Source organism: Chiloscyllium plagiosum, unplaced genomic scaffold (assembly GCF_037043375.1).
Source record: "Chiloscyllium plagiosum isolate Xiang-an unplaced genomic scaffold, Cpla_swu_hap1 HiC_scaffold_8, whole genome shotgun sequence".
NCBI classification, from domain to species: Eukaryota; Metazoa; Chordata; class Chondrichthyes; order Orectolobiformes; family Hemiscylliidae; genus Chiloscyllium; species Chiloscyllium plagiosum.
In genome coordinates this window covers 74,371,119-74,396,875 of record NW_028270146.1, presented here as the reverse complement: position 1 = coordinate 74,396,875, position 25,757 = coordinate 74,371,119, and the positions used below count along the sequence as shown (strand labels likewise).

At 38.6% G+C, this 25,757-nt stretch overlaps 1 protein-coding gene across 9 annotated transcripts in view; it reads right to left on the bottom strand.

Annotated features, from left to right (window-relative positions):
• zfyve26 (zinc finger, FYVE domain containing 26) overlaps positions 1-25,757 on the bottom strand; it is a 104,146-nt gene that overhangs the window by 36,308 nt on the left and 42,081 nt on the right. For all 9 annotated transcript variants that reach the window (XM_043697941.2, XM_087989996.1, XM_087989999.1 and 6 more), the window contains exons 16-27: positions 25,411-25,674; positions 24,837-24,956; positions 21,619-21,783; positions 19,798-20,025; positions 18,011-18,116; positions 15,076-15,815; positions 13,323-13,522; positions 9,348-9,452; positions 8,010-8,132; positions 5,538-5,714; positions 4,660-4,909; positions 3,445-3,543 (exon numbers count right to left, since the gene is read on the bottom strand). In XM_043697941.2, the coding sequence (XP_043553876.2) occupies positions 3,445-3,543; positions 4,660-4,909; positions 5,538-5,714; positions 8,010-8,132; positions 9,348-9,452; positions 13,323-13,522; positions 15,076-15,815; positions 18,011-18,116; positions 19,798-20,025; positions 21,619-21,783; positions 24,837-24,956; positions 25,411-25,674 (2,577 nt within the window). The remainder of the gene's footprint in view (positions 1-3,444; positions 3,544-4,659; positions 4,910-5,537; positions 5,715-8,009; positions 8,133-9,347; positions 9,453-13,322; positions 13,523-15,075; positions 15,816-18,010; positions 18,117-19,797; positions 20,026-21,618; positions 21,784-24,836; positions 24,957-25,410; positions 25,675-25,757) is intronic.

Here is a 25,757-nt window from a genome sequence, read left to right as displayed (position 1 = left end):
TATTCCCTCCCTGATTCGGTATTAAATACAAATTTATTACTTATTTACTTGAATTTTGTCTGCTCTGATTTACATTACCCAAAATATCTAACATAATATGTTGGTAGGAGTACGAATTAGAATGTTTTAGAATTAGAATTAGAATCCTTAACGTGGGAACAGGCCCTTCAGCCCGAAAAGTCCACATCGACCCTCCGAAGACTAATCCACCCAGACCCATTGCCCTACATTTAACCCGAGTAATGCACCCAAACTACACATTCCTGAACAGTACGGGCAGTTGAAGGCATGGCCAGTTCACCTAACATGCTCAACTTTGGATTGTGGGAGGAAACCCATGCAGACTTGGGGAGAATGTGCAAACTCCACACTGACAGTCATCGAGGCTGGAATCGAACCCAGATACCTGGTACTGTGAGGCAGCAGTGCTAACCACTGCACTACCATGCCGCCCCTGGCATGGTGTAATTGAATAGACAATAGGTGCAGGAGTAGACCACTTGGCCCTTCGAGCCAACATCACCATTCATTATAATCATGGCTGATCATCCACAATCAATATCCTGTTCCTGCCTTATCCCCATTACCCTTGATTCCACTATTTTAAGAGCACTATCCATCTCCTTTTTTAAAGTATCCAGAGACTTGTTCTCCACTGCGTTCTGGGGCAGAGCATTCCATACAGCCACCACTCTCCAGGTGAAGAAATTTCTCCTCAACTCTGTTCTAAATGGTCTATGCCTTATTTTTAAACTGTCTCCTCTGGTTCTGGACTCATTCATCAGCAGAAACATGCTTCCTGCCTCCAGAGTGTCCAATCCTTTAATAATCTTACACGTATCAATCAGATCCCCTCTCATCCTTCTAAACTCAAGTGCATACAAGCCCAGTCGCTCAAATCTTTCAACATATGATAGTCCCGCCATTCTGGGAACTGACCTTGTGAACCTATGCACACACTCAATAGCCAGAATGTCCTTCCTCAAATTTGGAGACCAAAACTGCACACAATATTCCAGGTGCGGTCTCATCAGGGCCCTGTACAGCTGCAGAAGGACCTCTTTGCTCCTATACTCAATTTGTCTTGTTATGAAGGCCAGCATGCTATTAGCTTTCTTCACTGCCTGCTGTACCTGCACACTCTCTTTCACTGACTGATGTACAAGAACACCTAGATCTCATTGTATTTCTCCTTTACCTAACTTGACTCCATTTAGATAGTAATCTGCCTTCCTGTTCTTGCCACCAAAGTGGATAACCACACATTTATCCATATTAATCTGCATCTGCCATACATCCGTCCACTCACCTAGCCTGTCCAAGTCACCCTGTATTCTCATAACATCCTCCTCACATTTCACCTTCCCACCCAGCTTTGTGTCATCAACAGATTTGCTAATATTACTTTTAATGCCTTCATCTATATCATCAATGTATACTGCAAACAGCTCCGGTCCCAGCACCGAACCTTGTGGTACCCCACTGGTCACCGCCTGCCATTCCGAAAGGGACCAGTTTATCATTACACTGCTTCCTGTCAGCCAGCCAATTTTCAATCCAAGTCAGTATTTTGCCCTAATACCATGTGCCCTAATTTTGCTCACTAATCTTCTACATGGGACTTTATCAAACGCTTTCTGAAAATCCAGGTACACTACATCCACTGGCTATCCCTTGTCCATCTTCATAGTTACATCCTCAAAAAATTCATGAAGATTAGTCAAGCACGATTTCCCCTTCGTAAACCCATGCTGACCTATCCTGTTACTGCTATCCAAATGAGTCGTAATTTCATCTTTTATAATCGACTCCAGCATCTTTCCCACCACTGACGTCAGGCTAACCAGTCTATAATTCCGTTTTCTCTCTCCCTCTTTTCTTGAAAAGTGGGACAACATTAACCACCATCCAATCCGCAGGAACTGATCTTGAATCTATAGAACATTGGAAAATGATTACCAGTACATCCATGATTTCTAGAACCGATTCCTTAAGTACCCTGGAGTGCAGACCATCAGGTCCTGGGAGACTTATTAGCCTTCAGACTTAACAGTCTATCCAATACCATTTCCTGCCTAATATGAACTCCCTTCAGTTCACACATTACCCTAGGTCCTTCAGCCACTATTACATCTGGGTGATTGCTTGTGTCTTCCCCAGTGAAGACAGATCCAAAGTACCTATTCAACTCTTCTGCCATCTACTTGTTCCCCATAATAAATTCACCCATTAGTCTTCAAGGGCCCAATATTAGTCTTAATTTTTTTTTCTTATCACACACCTAAAAAAGATTTTACTATTCTCCTTTATATGTTTGGCCCAGTTTGCCTTCGTACCTCATTTTTTCTCTACGTATTGCCTTTTTAGTTATCCTCTGTTGCTCTTTAAAAGTTTCCCAGTCCTCCGGCTTCCCGCTCATCTTTGCTATGCTATACTTCTCTTTTATCTTTATACAGTCCTTAACTTCCCTCGTCAGCCACGGCCGCCCCTGCTTTCCCTTAGGATCTTTCTTCCTCTTTGGAATGAGCTGATCCTGCACCTTCTGCATTATATCCAGAAATACCTGCCATTGTTGTTCCACTGCCATCCCTGCTAGGGTATTGAACCAGCTCCTTTGGCCAGCTCCTCCCTCATAGCTCCATAGTCCCCTTTGTTCAACTGTAATACTGACACTTCTGATTCTCCCTTCTCCCTCTTAAATTGTAGGTAAAAACTTATCATATTATGGCCACTACCTCCTAATGGCACCTTTACTTCGAGGTCCCTGATCAAATCTGGTTCGTTGCGCAACACCAGATCCAGAATTGCCTTCTCCCTGGTAGGCTCCAGCTGTTCTAAGAATCCATCTCGGAGGCACTCCACAAACTCCTTTTCTTGGGGTCCAGGACCATCCTGATTCTCCCAGTCTACCTGCATGTTGAAATCCCCCATAACAACAGTAGTAATACCTTGGCGACAGGCCAATTTCAACTCCGTATTCAACTTACATCCTACATCCAAACTACTGTTTGGGGGCCTGTAGATAACTCCCATTGGCGTCTTTCTACCTTAGAATTTCTCAGCTCTATCCATATTGACTCTACATCTCCTGATTCTATGGAATGGTGGGGACGAGTGCAGAAATGTATAGAATTATTACATAAACGCAAAAATTCTAATTCTGTCTGCTAATTTTAGGTGAATTAAAATATCAAATCACTCTCATTTTCTTTTCAGAGTAGAAACAAACTTGTGCTGCATACACTAGTGGAATTTTATCGGATAATCAAACGGATCCATCATTTTCAGTGAAAGCAGCTTAAGCATTTGAGGGTAAAAAATGTAGTTTTGTGGATATACAGAAGCAGAGAGATGTGTTTTAAACTACTTTAACAAAAAGCCAACATAGATGGGGCTGAATTATCACCTGCACTGTAATTATCTATAGCTTGATATTGTCCTTACCAGAACATATGCTTGACGTTCTCTCAAGATTTGATGATGTGGGAAAATTCTCTGGTCCTGCACTCTGGGTGAGCAAATCTTGGAGATTGATTACAGAATCTAGACAGAAAGGCATTAAAAAACAGCTTAAAATTCACACAAGTGGCCAACCTAAAAAAATCCTCCGTTTTGATAATCACAAAACAAACCGCTTTTTTTTCCAGTTTTCATAGTATTTTTAAGGGTTAAAAGGGGAACACACTTGATATGGTTACTAGGAACAGTATACTCATTTAGCTTTGACGCAGAGCAATGTGGGCTTTTACATCACCAGGGCAATCATAGCCAAGGCTGATCACTTTTCACCTGATCCTGGAAAAACAGGTGGAAGAGACATGGAACCCCAGAAAAGCTATGAGCACATAAGGACAGCCACTATCATTCCAATAGTCAAACTCGATCATACATAGTCAAGCCATCGGTTTCGGGTTGTGCAATCAAATGAAGGAAGTCAGATTCTAGGAGCTCTAGTTTTTCTGCGAAACTCAGCAGGCCTACATATCACAGCTGTACTCGAATTACATAGCAAATCACAACAGCATTCAGGAACAACCCTGTCAGTGTTCTGCAGTGCAAAAGCAGTGGAAGATACTTCTCATTTGATTTTTACTATGTTTATTAATTTGACGACAAATTTGAATAAAGAGATAAATTATACTGCAGTAATGCTGATAAAAAGCTTTCATTTAGTAAGATTCCATAAATCTTAACTTAATCAACTAGAAAGAAACAAACTACAGAAAATTCATTACAAAAAGAATGAAATACAGTTTCAATCAAGACCAAAAAGTACAATTAGGTTATGGGCCTGCCACAAAGAAAAAGCCAAAGAAACAATTAAAATTGACATACTTAAATAAAAATATCGGCAAGTTAATTGTTTCTTCAGCCCAAGGCTAGAAAGCAACATGCCTTACTCAAGTTAACAAGTGGAAATTTCCAACCCAAATATAACGCACAGTGTGAAGTTGAAATGGGACAGAAAAAGAGTCAATTATGTAATCAGAGGACACATGGACCAGTCAAAAATAGATTCAGTAACACAGTAACAGACTTTGGCAAGGTTTCTGTAAACAGTAAATGTAATATAAAGCTGACAGTTACAGCTTTTATATATATACTTCTAAAAATAAATTCGGCTTCACAAAGAAATAAAAGCAGATCAATTTTTGTTACCTGATCGTGCTTTCTCTCGCACTGCAAAGGGAACTTCAAGAGCCTTGGCTGCATATTTAGAAAGAAGGCAATCTATGTCTTCAATGGCCAAACCAGCTTCTTGCCCCATAAGCAGTTGATGAAGTGTCTGGACAGCCACTGATGCCCAATCCACTTTCATATTCATTAGTAGCTGCTCCAACATCAGCAATGGGTTTGATGACAGATGTGAATAGATATCACGTGCTGAATCTGGTAGAGTTAGTAAAAGCTACCAAAAGGAATATATAGCGCCAAAATGTTAATGGACTGTTATGGAGAAAAACTGACAAGCAAAGAAATACCTGGCATTTTTAAAACCTCAACATGCATCATTAGCTTAATTTTTATCCGAGCTGACATAAAGCAGTAGACAATGGCATCAACATGCTCATAAGTGGTTCACAACTTTGGAGTGCAACTACAGTTGTTATGCTGGTCACATAACACGTAGGGCAATAACTGCAAAAGTTAATGCTTTGCATCTCATTATGGTACAACAACCATATATTGCTCAGATTTTTCCATTAACAAACATGAAACACAGCCTACAGAAACAGATACAATGGTAGAATATCCCTTTCTAAAGCAATTTTATAACCAGTTTTACAAAAGTGCTATCAAAGTGACCAATTTCCTTAGTCGTTTACCTGCATCCAAACTTTACATCACTGTGATATAGAATTATTACTACTCCACTTGGGATCTTACTTGAAGTTCATGGGGTTCAGTTAAACAGAACTGTAGTCATCCATATAGTGAGAAACCAAAAGATACTTGACACATATAAGTGAAAAAATGATGGTACATAACTTCTGATAACAAGAACCACCAATGGCCAAGTGATATCTCTTCCTTACCTTTGATCCAATGCGCATGGATTGAATTTCATGATGGCGTGCAGCAGATAGACTCTTGTGAAAGTGCATGGTAAGGTAATTGGCCAGAAAGTGACAAGCAGCTAGCCCCGGATGCTGATCCAGAGCCTGCTCGCATACAGCTTGGCACATATCAGAATCACGGATTCCCTGCAGAAGCTAATAGAACACAAAGTAGTGAGCAGAATTTCAGTTTTTTTTTGCATTAAAAAAAATCTCATTTACATGCTGATAAATGCTGAGAAGATGTTTCCCCTCATGCAAGAGTCTAGGACTACAGGGCATAGTCTCAGAATAATGGGGTGCCAATTTAAAACAGATTTAAAATTTAATCTCTCATAGGATTGAGTGTCATTCTTAACAGTGACAAAATGAAAACAGCAGACATTCAAAGAGACTTATGAATTTCAGGTACAAAAACCATAAATAGGTATAAAAAATAATGGAAAAAGCTGTGAAACGCTGACTTTCATATCTAGAGTACAATGGTACTAGAGCTCTTGCTTGTATGTACAAAGCACTGGTTAGACTACTTCTCGAATGCTGTGAACAGTTCAGGGCATCACACTTTAAGGTTATATTGGCTTCAGAATAATAGACAGAATCCAATGGTTAAATTACAAGAGACAAATTAGGACTGCATCCCTTGAATTTAAATGGTGACAAGTGATTTGATTGGAACTTTAAAGATATTTAGAGGAGCTAGCAAGACAGATAGAGCGAAACTATTTCTGCTAAATAGGGTGTCAAGGATATGCGGCAAAAATATTTCAGAAGTGAAATAAGGTAGAATTTCTGCAAAGGTCCACAGACATTTAGAATCCTCTTCCACAGACAGCAACTAATTTTGGATCAGTTGGCACATTTTAAAAACTAAAACCTGGAGACTCATCAACCAATGCACCAAGAAGGCAAACACAGTTTAATACCACCAATCAAAAATGGTCAGTATCTATGAAGTACAAATAGATTATCACAGCATTCTTCTTAAAATGGAATAACATTTTCCCCTAATTCAGAAGTTTTCTTTTTAAGTTATTCTTCTCCAACAATTTACCCTCCCAAGATATTAATTACATACGTTACACAGTTCCAAAAGTCAACTGCCTTGATTGGTTCAAGGGAATATTGACAAAGAGCAACAGTAGGCTGTTCTTGAACAGCAGCTCTTGAACACAACCTTGTCCTTAATCACTGTCATGCAAACATTGCCAATACTGTAGTTTGCCAAGTAGCTAAAAAAAACACTCAGGCTTCCCAAGACATTTTCACCATCTTAACAATCAAGCCAAATGCAGCAAACCACACTCTCTCCCCACGTCCAGCTTACTCTACAATTCAGAGTGTTAACCTGGAAGCCGATCCTTTATGGGTCAGAATGTACGGGACAAAAAAACTAGGTCATCAAAGGGACACACTATAATTTTAAAATGAATAGATATATATATATATATCTCATTTCCATTTATCTCTACATATGCCCAGCAATGCTGCTCTGTACAAGAGTCAACAGTTTTGACACAACTAAAGCAATACTTAGATTAATATACAAAATAAAATCCAACTGTTAAAAAGTCATGTAATAATTCAATATCTAGTAAAAAGAGACAGAAAATTCAGTTGAAAACTAACTACAGCCAGCAAGTCAACAGGCATACATTGTAACAACAGTACAGTTCCATCCTAATACATGAGCAAATACATTAGATGCTGGAAATCTTAAATAAAAACAGGAAATTATTGAAAACACTCAGCAGGTCAGGCAGCAACTTTGGAGAGAAAAATACAATTATCAAATAACAAGTAACCTTTCATCAGAGTGACCCGAAACATTGACAGTGTTTCTCTCTGCACATAATGCTAGAACTATTGAACGTTGCCAGAATTTTCAGATTTAATTACAGGTATCATTCAATTTGAAGGAAATGAATCAGATGAAACTCCAATACATTTGCTGAAACATGGACCAACATATAATTATTAAAGCTCAGAATTTCAGTGCTAGAATCATCAGCATTTTCTATTTGTTCAGCTTTTGAGAACGTTTGCAAACAATGTCAAAATGTCAGTCTTTAGGGAGCCAATAATAATTTAGAGATTAATGTAGCTAGTAGCATCTGCCTTAATGCAGCAATTAAACAGAAGTACCGATGATATCAAAGTCTGAATACAAGGACTGGTAACTATTTTAAATGGTCCCCCCATTTTTCTTTGAACTTAGTCATCATAAGGGATCAACATTAAAAACAGTGAAAGTGATATCTATGACTTAAAGAGGAAATAATAGTAGCAGATGTAGGAGGTAAAAGTACAGAGTATCGAAACCGTCAGACCAAACCAGCCTTTTCAGTTGGAGATTGATAGGAAATATATTACAACGTACAAAGTGCTTTACTGATACCTCACATTCATCACAACCCAACAAATAATGCTATGTTTCTATTTAGCACTTACCTGGAATGCTCGCTCTCCATCTCCTTTCTCAAGCAAGTGAAGGAGATATTCACGCCTGAGCTTCATTGTAAAGTCCACCGACACAGGATGCAGCTGGACCCAAGCCTCACAAAGCTCAAACTCCTGCACATGACAATTTATCAAGATCTTAGTGAACAGAATCCAATGTACATGCAAAATAATAGAACATTTCACTGGACAACACTTTCATTCCAGGTGCAAGTCAGTTGTTGAACACTAACATGAATTTAAAACATAATAAATAAAAGGTGTAGATCCACTGCCCAGCAAGTCTGCCCCATTATTCAATGAGATCATGGCTGTTCTGCCCGACAAGAACAAAAGAAATTGGAGCAGGAGTAAGCTAATCAAAGATAGAATTTATTTTGATATAATTCCCAATCCATAAAATGGAACCTCATATAACCACAGTAACATTACTTAGGTTTGGGATTCTGGCAAATTGAGGTTTAGAAAGAATTACATTTCACCAATAAGTGAGTAACTGAATTGCTTTCAGGTCTAACTACTATTTCAATCTTCACAATCAGGCACTCATCTGATAGTTGGTGTACATTTTGATAGCTCTTATACCAAACGTGTCTCGTTTCTTTCCAACTTTAACAACACTCACACCTGCCATTAGTGCACTCAATTTTTTTCCCTCGCAGTTAGCAGGCATTGTAATTACTTATATTTTCCGTGATTTACTCTTAAACCTGCTAGGATTCTCCAAGAGGCTTTTAAAAAATAATCTCAACTTTCAGTGACTGAAGGATCACAGGACAAGATTTCATATTTTAAGAGTTTTGTTGTAACAAACAAATGAAGAGTATTGTATAAATACTACTCTGTAGGTAACTTTTAAGAAATTCTCCATTTAGCTTTTAACAACAAAATCTCTTTACTTTACACTTCCTCTTAAGTGGACACCTATCCTCCAGAAACAAATCTCAATTCGCTCTCCACTCTCATGAGCCAGCTTCCTTTCACCCTTCTCTGCTGGATAACTTCTGTTCCCAGAACTGGCTTTCACTATGATGGCCACATTACAGATAATTGCCTTTAGGGCAAAGTTCCTTCAAATCCTGACAAACTTTGGTCTCTTCAATCTTAGTGCGAGATCCCTTCCACATTCTGCGTGTTAAACAATGAGAATTTCCCCGGTTCAGTTGTGGGGCTGTCTTTCTGTATCTCATTATCTTTCTGATGATTGAAGACTAAATTGGCTCTAACAATTTCTCAAAGTTTTTTTAAAGTCCCCAATTGGCTAGTTCAGTGGCTTTCTTTGACATTTCTCATGGCAATGTGAATCACATCCAAAAACATTTCACTTACTCCAGCCTGCAAAATGACATCCATCACAGCCTGTGGATTCTGACTGGATTCAATCCGTAGCTCCTGCCAGCCAGACCAAGGTACTGGAGATCCCAAGTTAAGGATCTATCAAGATAAACTCCATTTAAGAATTTCAATACCAATTTACAACAGATTGACAGCATGTTTTGGAATAAAAGCACGCATTAAAACATAACATTATACTTGTTTGACAGTTCAAAGTTGAAAACCAAGAGTCAGTATTTAGGATTCTTGCTTTCCTTCAAAGACAATCTAGATCTTAGGACAATTTCAATCTTTGCCAACAACTTGAAACCTGGGAGTGCTGTAAATTGAGAGGAGAACAGTGTATAAACAAAATTGACAAGTTGACAGGCAGGTAAGGGGTAGATGAATTTCAATGCAGAGAAATGAAAGGTGATACAATGGTACAAAGAACATGGAGACAGTATAAAATGAAGGGTACTATTCTAAAGGGTGTGCAAGAGCAGAAGGAGCTGAAGTTATGAGTGTCTAAATCACTGAAGGTAGCAGGACAGATAGAACATAGAACAGTACAGGCCCTTCAGCCCTCCATGATGTGCCGATCTTTTATCCTACTTTAAGATCAGAAAAGAGATAGAGCCAGTATGGAACATTAACATCAATATTAAGTTAGGCAAAATGGCTTGTTTCTGTGCTGTACATTCTATGCAAGTTCTGTGGAATAATGCATTTACAATACATTTTTCTCCAGTACTCTGGTACCATTCCCACTCTGAAAGAGAATTGAAAAATATATATTTCTTTAATTTGCATGGTTATTTCCCTCAGCATCTTCAGATGCGTGGTGACTTTCATTTTTTTAAAAATACTTCCTCTTCATATTTAGCCCATACAGTATCTGAAATGATACCGAAAATATAACACTTCTCCTGGTTTATTACTGATAAATGCCCATTCCTGCTAACTGAAGGAGCTATGGAGCAGGTTTTCCCAATTCTCAATTTTAGAACTCTCCTTCCAGTTAAACTTTCATCCATATTGCCTTTCATCTATTTTAGTTTTGATTTCTTTCTTGTACTCTTTCTGGTACAGCTTGCAACTCCACCTTATCATCATCACTTTACAAATATTTAGGTCCAGTTGCTAAGGCAGCTTTAAGTCTTCCTCAATTAACCTTTGCGCTTAACCTTCTAATTTCTCAATAATCTTGACACCCCATTTGGGAACTGCTTCACTCATTCTTGTGGCCTTTCATCCAGGCTACCTAACCAAAATCTTGCTCACCCATTCACCTGAAGTATTTTAAAGCTTCAATATAAAATTTAAGTACGGAAAGTTGAAGGAAACTAAATGTTGGACTAGAAACCCAGGAATAATTCCTAAAAGTGCAAAGTTTAATTAAAAGTATTGACACTGCAGGATTAAAAACCATTGTTGTTTGGGAGAATAGATTAGGTGAAATACATTAAGAAAAAGAAACTGAAAGACTGAAAAACTTCTTTTCAGCACCAGCTGCTGTAAACATCGAACAGCTTTAAATCATGGGGGAAAAGGGTAGAAAAGTATTGGATGTTTGCATTTGCAAGAAGTATTGTATAATATCATATATTTTTCAAACTCAAAGTGACAGATCAGAGATAAATTTAAAAGGCTGTCAAAAGGATCGCCAATCCTTCAAACGAATTTCAAAAGCAAAATAATTTGACCATTGCGTTTTGAATTGTACTTAAGATTGTAGGCATCTTGAAAACACAACAGGCTCACAAGGAAAATTAAGGGAAATTTGCCAAAATGTTTTCAATCTTCATTGATTTTTACCTCTGAGAAGCCTAAAGAGTAAAGAAAGAGATGGATTAAGAAAGTGTATTTCCTTCTACCTTTCTGTCCATCAACCAAACCAATTAAACATGAGACTTATACTGAATTGATGACTTTACTTTGATAGTTTGAGAGCACAGGGCCTCTGCGAGGTCATGGTTAATGCATATTATGTGCGAGCAACTATATTTTAGGGCGCCACTATTCAGTACGTGAATCCAATCCTCTGATAACCTCTGTGTTATGAAGTTGAAGGTGTGTACCTTTAAAAGAGAGTGAATGCTGTTCTGAACTGAGAGGTTACAAACACTTGTGTATATGACTAGATGGCAGTCCGAGTGTGTACTGGAAAATTGAAAATATGTAGCATTTGGCTATGAAATGGATAACTGAGTTTTGGTTGCTGTTTTGACAGCAATTCAAATTTAATCAATCAATTTAAATTATGCTCTAGGATACTAAAATCCAATCAAGCTTGAATTTATTGTTTTGCCAACATCGAACCAATGAGGCAATTCGATGTTGGGGGATATAAAACGCAGATCTTTTGAAAGTTGGTCAGAGAGTAATTGCCATCGAGACACAAACGTATGGATAGCTAACATCTTGCTCTCCAAGAAATTAAGAAACATTCTCTATCGAAGGTACTTTTTCACATGAAACGTACTCGCAGTAAAAAGAAAGACAATCCACACAGGGAGATCTTCAGCCAGAAGACGACAGTTGCTGTGTGATTTTGAAATTAAGCTGATATAATTTTAATCGGTGTCTTATTGGAAAAGCATATTGTTATAGAGTTGGAGGCAGATAATAAGCAAGTGAAAGGGGGGCTTAGATTTGTGAATAGTTGTTTAATATTCACGTTTAGAGTTAAATCTCCATTAAATCTCTCCTTTACTTTCCTTGCACAAAGAGAACAATTCCAACTTCCCTAGTCTCTCATCAAGGTACCTTTCTATTGTAAATACTCCTTGATTGCACTTTGACTGTAACTCTGTGAATCTTTTCATTATCCCCTCAGAGGCATACATCTATCATGCAACCCACTAGCGACATTGCCATTCAAAAAGTACTTGCATTTACATACTGTACATACAATACGCAACAATTTATAAGAAATATTTGACTTAATGTCTGTAAATTATGTTAATGTTTCTCCACATGTTAAAAACATTCCAAACTCTGAACTATAAAACTAGTAAGATTCTGAACCATTTTTAAAATGTGCTATGGATCTATTAGCACAACATAAATTTATACATTTCTTTAATCGCTACCAATATAACGTGGGAATTTAAAAGAAAGTACAGGTGCATAGCAGTATCAGTCAAAATAATAGATAAAAAGGTGAATTAAAGTGATTAGAAATGTACAGATTACATCCATGAGTCCTCATGTTGAGTCCCCAGACCAGAAAACTCATGCTAACGTGTTATTAACCATCCATAATGCAGGTGTAACAAAGCCTGAAGGACAGAGGAACTTCAATTATCCGAATATCAATTATCCAAAGGAGACCTCAAAACTTGATACAAACATTACACCAAAGACATGTTTCCAACACTGATGGCGTCTTTTGTTTACAGTGATTTGGAGACTCAACTCCCAAAAGGCAGCGGCAGTCTTATTGTTGGTGTCCAGTCAGCGAAGCGGGAGGAGGGGGGGGCGCGGCTGGGTTGGTCAGAGTTGGGGGGAAGGGGGCAGTGTTGGACGGTGTTGTGAGGCAGGTGGGGTGGCAGCTTTGAACTGGTTTGGGAGGGGTGCTCACACGCGGTCTGCTGCTGCCTCATCTCCTGAACAGGGAACAGACTCAACAGAAAACTCCGAGCCCCAGAGGGGAGGCATTGAATCAATTAACCGAATAATCAATTATCCGAACAAAATAGTGCCCGCCCATCTTGTTCCGATAATTGAGGTTTCTCTGTCAATCAAGAAGGACCCACTTCACGAGAAATGTTACTGCAGAAAAAAAAATCTTAAGAATGATTTTGTTCCTACTTACAAGTATGTGCAACAGTTAAGAAGTAAACCATGGAAAATAAGCCATCCTGTGACAATACTTGAAACAAATTCCATTATCTAGCATCATTTGGTCAATAATTTTCAATGATCCTGTCTATCAGATATTCTTCATATTAACACATCAATTGATGATAAATGAATGCCACAAACCTTCTCATAAACCTGAAGTTCTTCCTTCTTTCTGCATAGATTGGACTTAATTTCCCTTTCATCTGTACTGGGATCACTTAAACAATACAACAGAACGTCAAGACAAGCACCAAGTGGCCACTTCTCTGAGCAGTGGAGAACAAGCTGAGCTCTTAGAATTGCATTTTTCATGCGGAACAGATATTTCCAACCTTCTTGCTCTGCCAATGTAATAGAAATCATCAAATAACTTCAGTAACTGAGGTAATAACTAAAAGGTGAACAACTTTATCACTAGTATTTAAAAGATGATTGACTAAATGGGTAAGAATAGCCAATATTTGGTGTGTGAAAATAGCAGAGTTTTGTGGGCAAAATATCCTGCTATTTTTATGCATCATGTTCACACAACGTACCCATTTGGCAACCTGATGTAGACAGATGGGACTTCAATACTTCAGCAAAACGGCTGATGTTCGGGACTGCTTTAAACATTTGGTTGCAAAGCATTGAGAACCATGCCAATCACACCATGCAATATCTCCACTGGCAGAAAGGCATGGTTGCAGAACTATAAATTTACAGTCAATTTCTGTATAAATATGGACACTAGAATTTATAATGTGAAAATTCACACAAAGTCAAAATAACCTAAGAATCTGAATATGTTATTAGTTGATACCGTGGGCGGCACGGTGGCACAGTGGTTAGCACTGCTGAGCGCCAGAGACCCGGGTTCAATTCCCGCCTCAGGCGACTGACTGTGTGGAGTTTGCACGTTCTCCCCATGTCTGCGTGGGTTTCCTCCGGGTGCTCCGGTTTCCTCCCACAGTCCAAAGATGTGCAGGGTCAGGTGAATTGGCCATACTAAATTGCCCGTAGTGTTAGGTAAGGGGTAAATGTAGGGGTATGGGTGGGTTTCGCTTCGGCGGGTCGGTGTGGATTTGTTGGGCCAAAGGGCCTGTTTCCACACTGTAATCTAATCTAATCTAATACCGCATGAGATTTCAAAGCCAAATGTAGCCTCAAGTATGTCTGAAGGTCACAAAATAACTGAAGCAGGGATAGCAGGCACAACGCAGACCTCATGTTATATTCATATATTCTATCTTTATTTTCACACAATTCCAAGTTCACTTGCAATGGAAACTGCCTACATAAATTCGTAGCTGTTATGCTAATAGTGGTGTTGCAGTGTCTCCACTGGCAGAAGGGTGAATTACAACAATAGACACTCAGGAGTGCTCACTAAAGTAAACAAAGGAAGTTTCATTGACATAAGCAGGTAGGCAGATATTCAGATGTTTTAACTCAAATGGATACATAAAGAAATGGCATATTTTGGTGGGGTGTTAATTAATAACACAAAAGAAATTAAATATGAGAAAGAACGCTATTGATGTCACTAAAAATAAAAGCCTGAGTATTTTTTTGTCAGGAGGTTCCTTAACCTTTTATATAAAAAATGTATCAATGGCCTTTGGCAACGTAGAAGGAACTCAGTGAAGAGATCAAAAGAGGTAATGTTTTCAATATCCACCTTGTCAAAACCATTCAACATCTTATACAACTTATTCAAATTATCCCTCATTGTTCTAACTCCAGTAAAAACAACTTGAGTCTGCCTAATCTTTGACTATAAGACACACCGCTAATTCACATATTCCACAAACAATTTTACTTTTCCCAATAAATTATGTAAATTTTCAAGTTAGACTTAAACGTATTGTGAACCTGACAATTCACAGTCATTGTGAACATACTGTAGTCTTACCTCCCACAACTGCAAAGCTGAGCAGGATATCCTTCAGCTTCTCAAACTCTTCATTTTCATCACCATACAAGTCAAGAATTTTCAATGCTTTGAGCCAGTGACCATCACACAAGACTTGCCTGAAGATTTCAGTGAGTGCGCTTACAGCTATTTCAGAATGAAGGCCCGCTAACAAAAGGGTAGTGCACGGGTTACCACACAGAGAATCCTGAAGACTGGCAGTTTCTTCATGGGTTCCACGTAAAGGTTCAGCCATTGTATAAAGAAAGTGCTCAAGGATTGGAAATTCCTTCATTAACTGTTCACACTCCTTGGAGATCTGTTCCATGTCAAGTGGTACCTCTGTGCGACCACTCAAACGATTCTTCCATGACAGACTGTGCTTAAGCGCCCTTTGACCTTGTGTAGCTGTTAAACAGACAAGAACTGCGAGCAACTTTGAACGAGACTTGATGAAATTTAGTGCAGATGGAAGAAGAGAATACAGTCCCAAGGAAGAATCTGAAGATTCATCTTTTAAATTTTCTTCTGTAAGATGGAATGAACTTGGAAAGATGATTCCCAAATCAGGAAGGCAGTGCTCTGACTGTCCTTTAATCAGTTCAGTCACTTCTCTGAGGAATGTCGGACAATGGCTGAATCTCCTGGTTTTCCAAAGAGGAAGATGCTCACAGCAGCACCTAATAATAATTTGTTGTACACTCAAGTTCAATTCTTCCTTCTGCAGCAACATGAATAACCTAAAGAATAAATTTAAAGTAACCATTAAAAATACACCAACTACCAAATTATGATACTCAGTCAAATTCATAATGTGCTCATTTAACCTTCAAGTCACTGGATATTTTGAGTGCTGTACACAGGCTAAGTATCATGTTGAAATACAATTATTTTCTCTGATTATGGAAACCAAACAGCAAGTTTCTTTATTGAGAGTATGCAGGAATGCAGAATTTAGGTTAAAATTAGATCAGTTATGATTTTATTGAGTAGTGGAGCAGACCCAGAAGGTTTCTTTATCCCCATTCGCAAATTCACATGTTTAATAACTCTGCATTTGGACACTGACAGAATTTAATATAGTTACCAAAAATTATCGTCCTCTTAAAATAGTAATGGAATAAATCAATTGACACTTGGTTTTTGACATGCCTCTTTTAATTTACAAAACAGACAAATAGACTGAAAGCTACCTATGGTCAAGAAGGATTCCTGATGCTCCTGCCTGAAACGTCGATTTTCCTGCTCCTCGGATGCTGCCTGACCTGCTATGCATTTCCAGCACCACTCTAATCTTGAAGAAAAACTAACAGCCCATCATAGTCATTCAGGTATAAAGAACCAGCAATCAAAAATTTCTAAGATTGCTTCAGGGCTGCTACATCCATGAACAAATCTGGAAATGCATTTCATAAGTTTGCCACAACTAAACTTTCTTTTCATTACTTTGAATTTGTGACCTCTGACTGCACTGACATGCTTCCTTCTGAAGTAGAACTCTGTGATAACTTCCCATCCTATTTGTCATCTGTGAAACCCTATAAAAAGACATTTGTTTCTCCAAGACTGAATTGCTTAAGTTTCTCAATCTTTCCTCACGTCAGAGAAAAAAAGCTTCTGAAACCTATCCTGTGCAAAAAGTATAACTGAATTTTAAAAATGAATAATCCTGCATTTAGGTAGTGCCTTCCATGAAACCTAATGCATTTCACAGTCAATGCATTAGAATTTACAATGTTATTCCATTAACAAAAAGCTTCAAAATAGATGTCTGTATCTAAATGGTAGACAGAATGCTCTTGTAATCACATTTATAATTCACAGTACAACATATGTCAGTTAACTGCCCAAAAGTAGTATTTGCTTGGAAAATGAAAAAGAAATGTTAGAGAATCATCCCAGGTTACTTATGCACATCTTTGCAAGAGTTCAAGTGCCTGAGAGCTGAGCACTTGGACCACAAGTTCAGTTTTAAGCACAGAAAGGATATATTAACTTTACAAGCGATAAAGCCCAGATTCAACAGAATGATAAGACATTCAGAGACAATTCAGATGACAGTTTAAAAGGACCAGGCTTGTACACCTTTTAATCTTTCTTATTCAAAAGTGATCTGAGATATTTATGATTAAAGGATTCTATAAGCTTTTTTCTTCTGTTCTTTCAAGGGCTGTGGGCATTGCTAGCCGTTCCCCAATTACACTGAACAAAAGTGGTGATGAGGTGATAATTGATTAGGTTGGGTTTGTCAATTTGGCACCTACCGACATTGCAAATGTGCTGAAACAGCTTGGGTAGGAATGTAGCCAGTTCTGGAACATAGATCGTCAGTATTATTTCCAGAATGCTGCAAAGGCCCATGGCTTTTGCACTGTCCGGTAACCTCAGCCATTTACTGGTATCATTTGGAGTGACTCGAATTGGTTCTTTATACTCACGTGCTGGGCTCCCATTTGCCCCACTGAGGATAGGGATATTGGTGGAAAGCCATCATATACAGGTAAACAGAAATTATTCCCTCGGGTAGAGGAGCCCAGAACATTTGGAAATTACCTTAAAGTCAGTCTGTTCAAGGCAATGACACAAAGCACATTCACTCAAAGAGTGATGGAAATCTAGAATTCTTACACCAAAAATATTGCTCTGTCTATTAATTCTAAGTTTCAAAACTGAGATTGATACATTTTTGTTATGTATGAGTTACTAAGGGATATGGAACCAAAGCAGGTAAATAGTATTAAGATACAGGTCAGCCTTGATTTAACTGAATGATAGAATGTGTTCGAGAGGCTGAATGGCCTATTTGCATTCCTAAATATGGTATGATCAGACCAATACAGGATAAGTAAGGAAACAATAAACACCATGTAAAAACACGATCGTTCATGTTTTGCACATTGAGTACGAGAACAATTATTGAAATCATTGCTCATACCGATCAGGTGAAGTTGGTTTCTCGAAAAGTAAATGAGCAAAAAGTTGTGATGGGGTCTGTTGCAGGATTATAAAGGAATTTCCTATTTTGACTTCTGCAAATGGATCTATGATGAAGAAAACACAGTTAGATTGGTGATTGCTCATACTGTCCAAAAACAACGATGTCAACTTCACAACCATACACTCATCATCAAGTCAGCTGGCTGGCATTATAAAGTAGACAGTGTGGTGCTGGAAAAGCACAGCAGGTCAGGCAGCATCCGAGAAGCAGGAGAATCGACATTTGGGGCAAAAGCCCTTCATCAGAAATTCCTGATGGAGGGCTTTTGCCCGAAACGTCGATTCTCCTGCTCCTCGGATGCTGCCTCACCTGCTGTGCTTTTCCAACACCACACTCTCGACTCTGAAATCTTCAGCATCAGCAGTCCTCACTTTCTCCTGGCTTTCTAAAGCATACAAAGTAATTTTCCTCTCTCCTTCCTGTTAAAACTTGCATCTATGCCAGCCTTTCCATTTAATTTGATTGTTGATTTTTTAAAACAATCAGTTACTGAATTACTTTAAAAACAAATTTAAATGCATATAGATGTGATCAGATGGTCCATGGAGTGACAGATGGAGCTTAATTTAGATAAATGTGAGGTGCTGCATTTTGGTCGCACAAATCAGGGTAGGACTTATACACTTAATGATAAGGTCCTCGGAGTATTGCTGAACAAAGAGACCTTGGAGTGCAGGTTCATAATTCCTTGAAAGTGGAGTCACAGGTAGATAGGATAGATTAGATTAGATTACTTACAGGGTGGAAACAGGCCCTTCGGCCCAACAAGTCCACACTGACCCGCCGAAGCGCAACCCACCCATACCCCTACCCCTACATTTACCCCTTTAACCTAACACTATGGGCAATTTAGCGTGGCCAATTCACCTGACCCTGCACATCTTTGTGACTGTGGGAGGAAACCGGAGCACCCGGAGGAAACCCACGCAGACACGGGGAGAACGTGCAAACTCCACACAGTCAGTCGCCTGAGTCGGGAATTGAACCCGGGTCTCTGGCGCTGTGAGGCAGCAGTGCTAACCACTGTGCCACCGTGCCGCCCACCAGGATAATGGAGGAGGAGTTTGGTATGCTAGCCCTTATCGATTAGTGCATTGAGAATAGGTGTTAGGAAGTCATGTTGCCGCTGTACAGGACATTGGTTAGGCCACTGTTGGAATACTGTGTTCAATTCTGGTCTCCCTCCTATAGGAAGGATGTTGTGAAATTTGAAAGGGTTCAGAAAAGATTTACACGGATGTTGTCAGTGTTGGAGAGTTTCAGCTAAATGAAACAACTGAATAAGCTGGAGCCGTTTTCCCTGGAGCATCAGAGGCTAGGGGGTGACCTTATAGAGGTCGTTTATACAACCATGAGGGGCATGGATAGAGTAAATAGACAGTCTTTTGCCTGGAGTGGGGGAGTCCAGAACTAGAGGGCATAGATTTAGGAGAGAGGAACAATTTAAAAGGGACTTAAGGGGCAAGATTTTCATGCAGAATGTGGTGCATGTATGGAATGAGCTGCCAGCGGAAGTGGTGGAGGCTGGTACAATTACAATATTTAAAAGGCATCTGGATGGGTACATGAATAGGAAAGGTTTAGAGGGACATGGGCCAAATGTTGGCAAATGGGACTAGATTAATTTAGGATATCTGGTCAGCATGGACAAGTTGGACCAAAGGGTCAATTTCCGTGCTGTACATCCCTATGATTCTATGCAATCAATTTGTGACATGTCATACCCATATCTCGATTCATACTTCGAACGAGCACAGCTGAAAATGTGTTAATGTAGTCAAATATGCTTCGCACATAGTCTGCTCTTGTCTGGTCTTTATCTATCACATCATGAATGTGCTGATCTAGGTTTTTCAATAGTTGCTTCATATGGTTTTGGATGGTGTGGCCTTCTGGATCTTGAGATCGAGAACTTGTTTGTTCCAAGCAATTGAGTATATTTCCTTTTAGATCTAAAATAGAAAACAGTTTTTTTCATAGCCACAGGAATATTCATTATGACCTGCATTGAACTTTATAGATAATTTATGCAAAGAAAGCTACATTTGAAGAAAAAATATTAAAATGTCGTAGTACAATACCAGTACACAAACTGTTACACAATTGAAAAGGTTAGTGACCTTACTGAAGAGTTATAACGTAAAACATTACAGCATAGTACAGGCTCTTTGGCCATCTATGTTGCGTGGACCTGTGGAACCAATCTGAAGTCTATCTATCCTACACTATTCCACTTTCATCCATATGTTTACCATTACAGTTACAGTTGTTCACAACTGAAAGGAAAATCTCCCTCATCAATGCTTGCAAAAAGCTTTATTAAATTAAAATATTTCTTCAACATTAATCTGCCCAAGTTTTAGTTTGTTAGTTTAGAAATGTTCTTGGATATGATGTTATCCGCACGATATCACAATTCAGATGAGTGAAGTTAAGCTGATGTACCTGAATGTAAAATGATAAGGATAAAAATGTATCCATTAGACAACTTCTAAATTAATAGATCAAATAATTAATTCTCAAAGTTGTTCCAGAACACTCATGAAATTGTACTAAAGTATATTTTGATTTGTGTCTAATTCTGATTAAACAGTAACAGATATATAACCTGCTGGGGGAAAAGGAATATTGTACTTGATATTGTGATTGAGCTGCTTGCGACACGAAAGCATTATACTCATGACAATGCCAGATCAATTCAGTTTGTATGAACTGGATTGCAACAAGCTCTGAAACCTGAATGATATATCAAGCATTCAGTACATTATTTTGCTAAATCCTTAAATTGAGCTGTTGCGGTATGGATATTTTGAGGCCTTTGACCTCTCGCAATCAAATTTAGTTGCAAGTTTGTAGTAATGTCATCAGATATTCTTACCAGTACTATTGAGACAGAAAGGAGGAAGCTTGGTTAGAATATAGAGCATGACAACAACGGGTGTTGATTAACTCAGTTGTCTAAATGGCTGCTAAGTATGTGATTCAGAGTAACACTAACTGCTCAGGTTCAATTCCCAATCCAAATGAGGTAAACTTGGAAGATACCTCCTTGCCTGCCTCAAAAGTAATGTGTAATGGTGCCATTCAAGCGATATCCCTCTAACAGAGAGAGAAGTCTATAGCTAATTAGCTGTCTACCTTTGATAACAATAGGAATATGAGTTTATTTGCTTTTCATATTACTAATTTCAATAACTTTAATCCACAAGATTAAATAGTACATTTGACATAACAAATAACATCCCTAAGCTAAGATGCCTAATCCTTTACAACTAAAGCATGCTAGAAATATTAAAAGTTCACACATCAGGCTTATGAAACTTGATAAATGGGCTACATAGTAATTTCATCAGGCTGTTTTTTGAAACAAAATGGAAGAATTATAAACATTACTGACTTTTTTTGGCGACATTGCCCTGTTAGGAGAGTTTTCAAGAATTGAGAGTTTCAATTTCACGCCTTTTAGTACACGCACCATGATTAGTGCAAAACTATTCTGAATTGAACAGGAAAAGGATGTGATGGTATCTATTTCTGATACTGACCAGGAGACTTCATTGCTGTTTGAAGTTTTTGTGTGATCTGTTCCAGGCACTCTGATAAGTTGAGCTGTAAAGTGACACAATCCTCAGAAAGTGCAGGGTAACATGCTAGTAGGAGCTCTATCAAACTGCAGTTCAGGTGGCTGCCAACTCTGTCCTCAGCAGGTTCTGCCAAAAAAGATAAAATGCTATTGGACAATATTTGAATGATGAGCAAATATCAGATGCATTCCACAGCTTTTTCTCTTTTCAGAAACCACTCGAAGAACATGGTATTGCCATTAGGTGATGAACTATCCTAAAACATTCTACAGTTTCAGAACAACCAGACAACAAAGATCTGTGCTCATTAGGTGATAAATTAACAACAATTAATTTTATAGCACTTACAAATATCCAATAAAACCTGCAAAACTAAATGAATGATTGCACATATTGAGTTAAGGCACAAATTAAAATGTTAAACTTTTGTGTAATGTTCTCTACAGCTATTACACAATTTGCGAAGCAGAATGCTGAAACCCAACCAACTCAATTTACTGCTAGTTAGAACCCTGTTATTCACTATGTTGTACAAGTGCCCATAATGATTTCAACCACATATGGAAACAATTCTCACATTTTTAAAAAAATTGCAGCTCCTATTGGAGCATTTGCATCTGAACTTTTCACTCAACTATGATGGGTGACCATTGCCTTTAGCAAGCTGGTCAAGCCTCAGGCAAGCACCACAATTCCACTGCACTATTTTCATCAAGTTACAGTGAAGCACAACGCAATTCCACAGTCGCTCATCTGTTAAATATATGAACATACAATTAGAAGCAGCAGTTAACCATTCAGCCCTTTGAGCCTGATCTACCATTTATTAAGATCTAATTTGGCCTAAACTCCACATTCTCACCTACACATAATAAGCTTTGGTGTGGTGCTTTCGTGTGGTGCTTTCTGGAAATCTTAAGTACAGTATATCTACCAGTTTAGATTAGATTACTTACAGTGTGGAAACAGGCCCTTCAGCCCAACAAGCCCACACTGACCCGCCAAAGCACAACCCACCCAGGCCCATTCCCCTACATTTACCCCTTCACCTACCACTACGGGCAATTTAGCATGGCCAATTCACCTGACCTGCACATTTTTTGGACTGTGGGAGGAAACCGGAGCACCCAGAGGAAACCCACGCAGACACGGGGAGAATGTGCAAACTCCACACAGTCAATTGCCTGAGGCAGGAATTGAACCCGGGTCTCTGGCGCTGTGTGGCAGCAGTGATAACCACTGTGCCACCGTGCTGCCCACGGTGATACTTTATCTACAGCATATCAAACTGTCCAGCTCTAATTTGTTTTTTATAGCTTCTAATATTTTCTAGATAATAGATGGTAAACTAACTAGCTCATAATTTTTAGCTTTCTGTTTCCCTCTCCTTTTGTATAAAAGAGTTACATTTTCCATCTTTCAATCTAACTCCCTGAATCAAGGGGATTCACTAGCCAATTCTACACACATGATGACATCCATTAAGGCAAGGGCACCCGACAGCTCACAGCTCGAAAAATTTCTACAGCACCATTTTTCTGGTAACTGTAATTTTCCCCGACTTTCTCCCATCCTTCCATTTCCTGATTTATTGCAGCTTCCAAGATATTATTTGTGTCCTCTATTGTGAAGATTAATGAAAAGTACTTGGTCATCCGCCATCACTTTATTTTCATTTATTAACTCTCCAGATTCACTTCCTTTCGTACTCTAAATGTTTTCATTATCTCCTATGGTCCTCCATTCAAATGATTATAATAGAAAGTCTAAATAGTTAAGGCACCAGCAATAATTCCTGTGACACTCCATTCATCACATCTTTTCAAACCTAAAATAATCCATACCAACATAGGACTTAGGAGCAGAAGTAGGCCTTTTGGTCCTTTAAGCTTATTCCACAATTTACTATGACCATGGTCTCAGCTCCATTTTCCTGTCTGAATCCTATAACTATTTACACTTCCAATTGAGTAATTTTGATTTTTTAATTTAACTTTGAATTAATTTATGCGAAATCTGCTTCCTGTTAGGTAACCAATCTTCTATCCACACTATTATTTTGCTCGCTAAACCAAGATCTGCGTAGTAGCTTTTGATGTGGTAAGTACAACTAACCAAATGTATCCCTTTTTCCAGAGTGCCCCAAAAAACCTCAATAAATTGGCCAATTGATTTCCCTTTCATAAAACCATGCTAAGTCTGCCTGCTCCCATTGAGATTTTCTAAGCACTTCATTACATCCTTCTTAATACAAAATTCCACCATTTTCCCTTGGAGAACATTACCATAACTGTTTTCTGTCTCCTTTTTTGAACATAAGAGTCTCTATAAATGTAATGAGCCGTAGAAAGAAGAAATATCTCTATTTGATCCCTGGTTTGCACAGAATGAGCCAACTTTGGCTGAGGAATGTTATACATAGTACAACTGAATTGGACAGTTTGAACTATAGAGAGAAGCTGAATAGGCTGGGTTTTTTCACCTAAAGTGTGAGGTCTGAGGACTGACCTTATAAAAGTTTATAATCATGAGGGGTATGGATAGGGTGAATTGCCAAGGTCTTTTTCCCAGGGTAACACAGTCCAATGGGCAGGTGGCATAGGTTTAAAGTGAGAGGGAAAAGATTTAAAAGGGACCTGAGGGACAACATTTTTCAAGCAGAGGGTGGTGCACGGAACAAGCTGCCAGAGGAGATGGAAGAGGCTGGTACAATTACAACATTTAAAATACATCTGGATGGGTATATGAATAGGGAGGATTTAGAGGGATGTGGGCCAAATGCTGGCAATTGGTACTAGATCAGTTTAGGATACCTGGTCGGCACAAATGAGTTGGACTAAAGGGTCTATTTCTGTGCTGTACAACTCTCTCACTCTATTATTAGATTAGGGAGGAGGGATTCCCACTCTTGCAGTTACGCAGCAATGCATATTACACAGATGCAAGTGTTGAAGATATATTAGGGATATGGCTTAATCACTCCAAGGTCTAAATAAATTCCAACATATACAGTCAAGGCTCATTTTGTTAAAATAGTGAAAGGCAAATTGAATCCTTTGAACTAAGCTGTGCTAAGAATTATCAGAGAGACACACACACACACACACACACACACACACAAAAGGGAAGCTAGTTTCAGCCCGTTTCCATAATCTTAAGGATAAGGAAGGTTACTGTACTGGCTTTGATTTGTCCGTGTGAGCTGAGAGAATAGTTCAGGATTTTGCTCATGCGCTGAAGAACAGCAGGAAAACCCTGGATCCCATCTGGATTATGACGAACATAATTGATCTTTCTACCTGCAGGACATACAATGAAAGGTAATATTAATTAATTAGGTATGTATTTACTGAAAATAGAAAAGCATGAAAACTCAAAAGTATCAGTATTTGACTTCAATGGTATGAAAGGGTTTTTTTTAATAAAAAAGGTACGGTTATATTGTTTACTCCAAACAATTACATTTACTTTACGCTGAGATTCAAAGTACTGCACAGTACCCAATGGGAGCTCTCTTCTGATTTGATGGGAGGAGTACTTTGAAAACAGCCACTTTAAAATGAATCTGAACACCTGCAAAGAAGGTGCGATCTTAATGTGCACTATGTCTGGAAAAAAATCTAATCAATGCCGTCAACAACAAATTACTAACATTTTCATTAAAATAGCTGTATTTGCAAGCTCATGAAATCAAATGTTTCCTACCAAATACCTTTGTAAACTGTTGTTTCAATTAAAAACTATAGGTCTTACCTTTCGACTCAAAAGTAGCCATAAGCCTCCTTTCTGCAGTTTCTAGGAGTTGTTTACAGGTTTTCCACAATTGGCACTGGGTACAAGCAAGGTCAAATATAGCCATAGCAGGACCACTGAGATCCTCCAGAATCTCATGCAGAGGATTGGTCGGCTCAGTTTTTACTTTACTCTTCCAGAAGTTCTCCTGCAATGCTGAGTTGGCAACCTCAGATGAATTAATCAGCTTCTCAACGACATCAGAAATGGAATAAAATACCATACCTATATAAGATGATGATAATAGGGTGAACATTACTGTTTGCCAAACTACTTGTAATTTACAATATGTAGAAATGATGATTCTT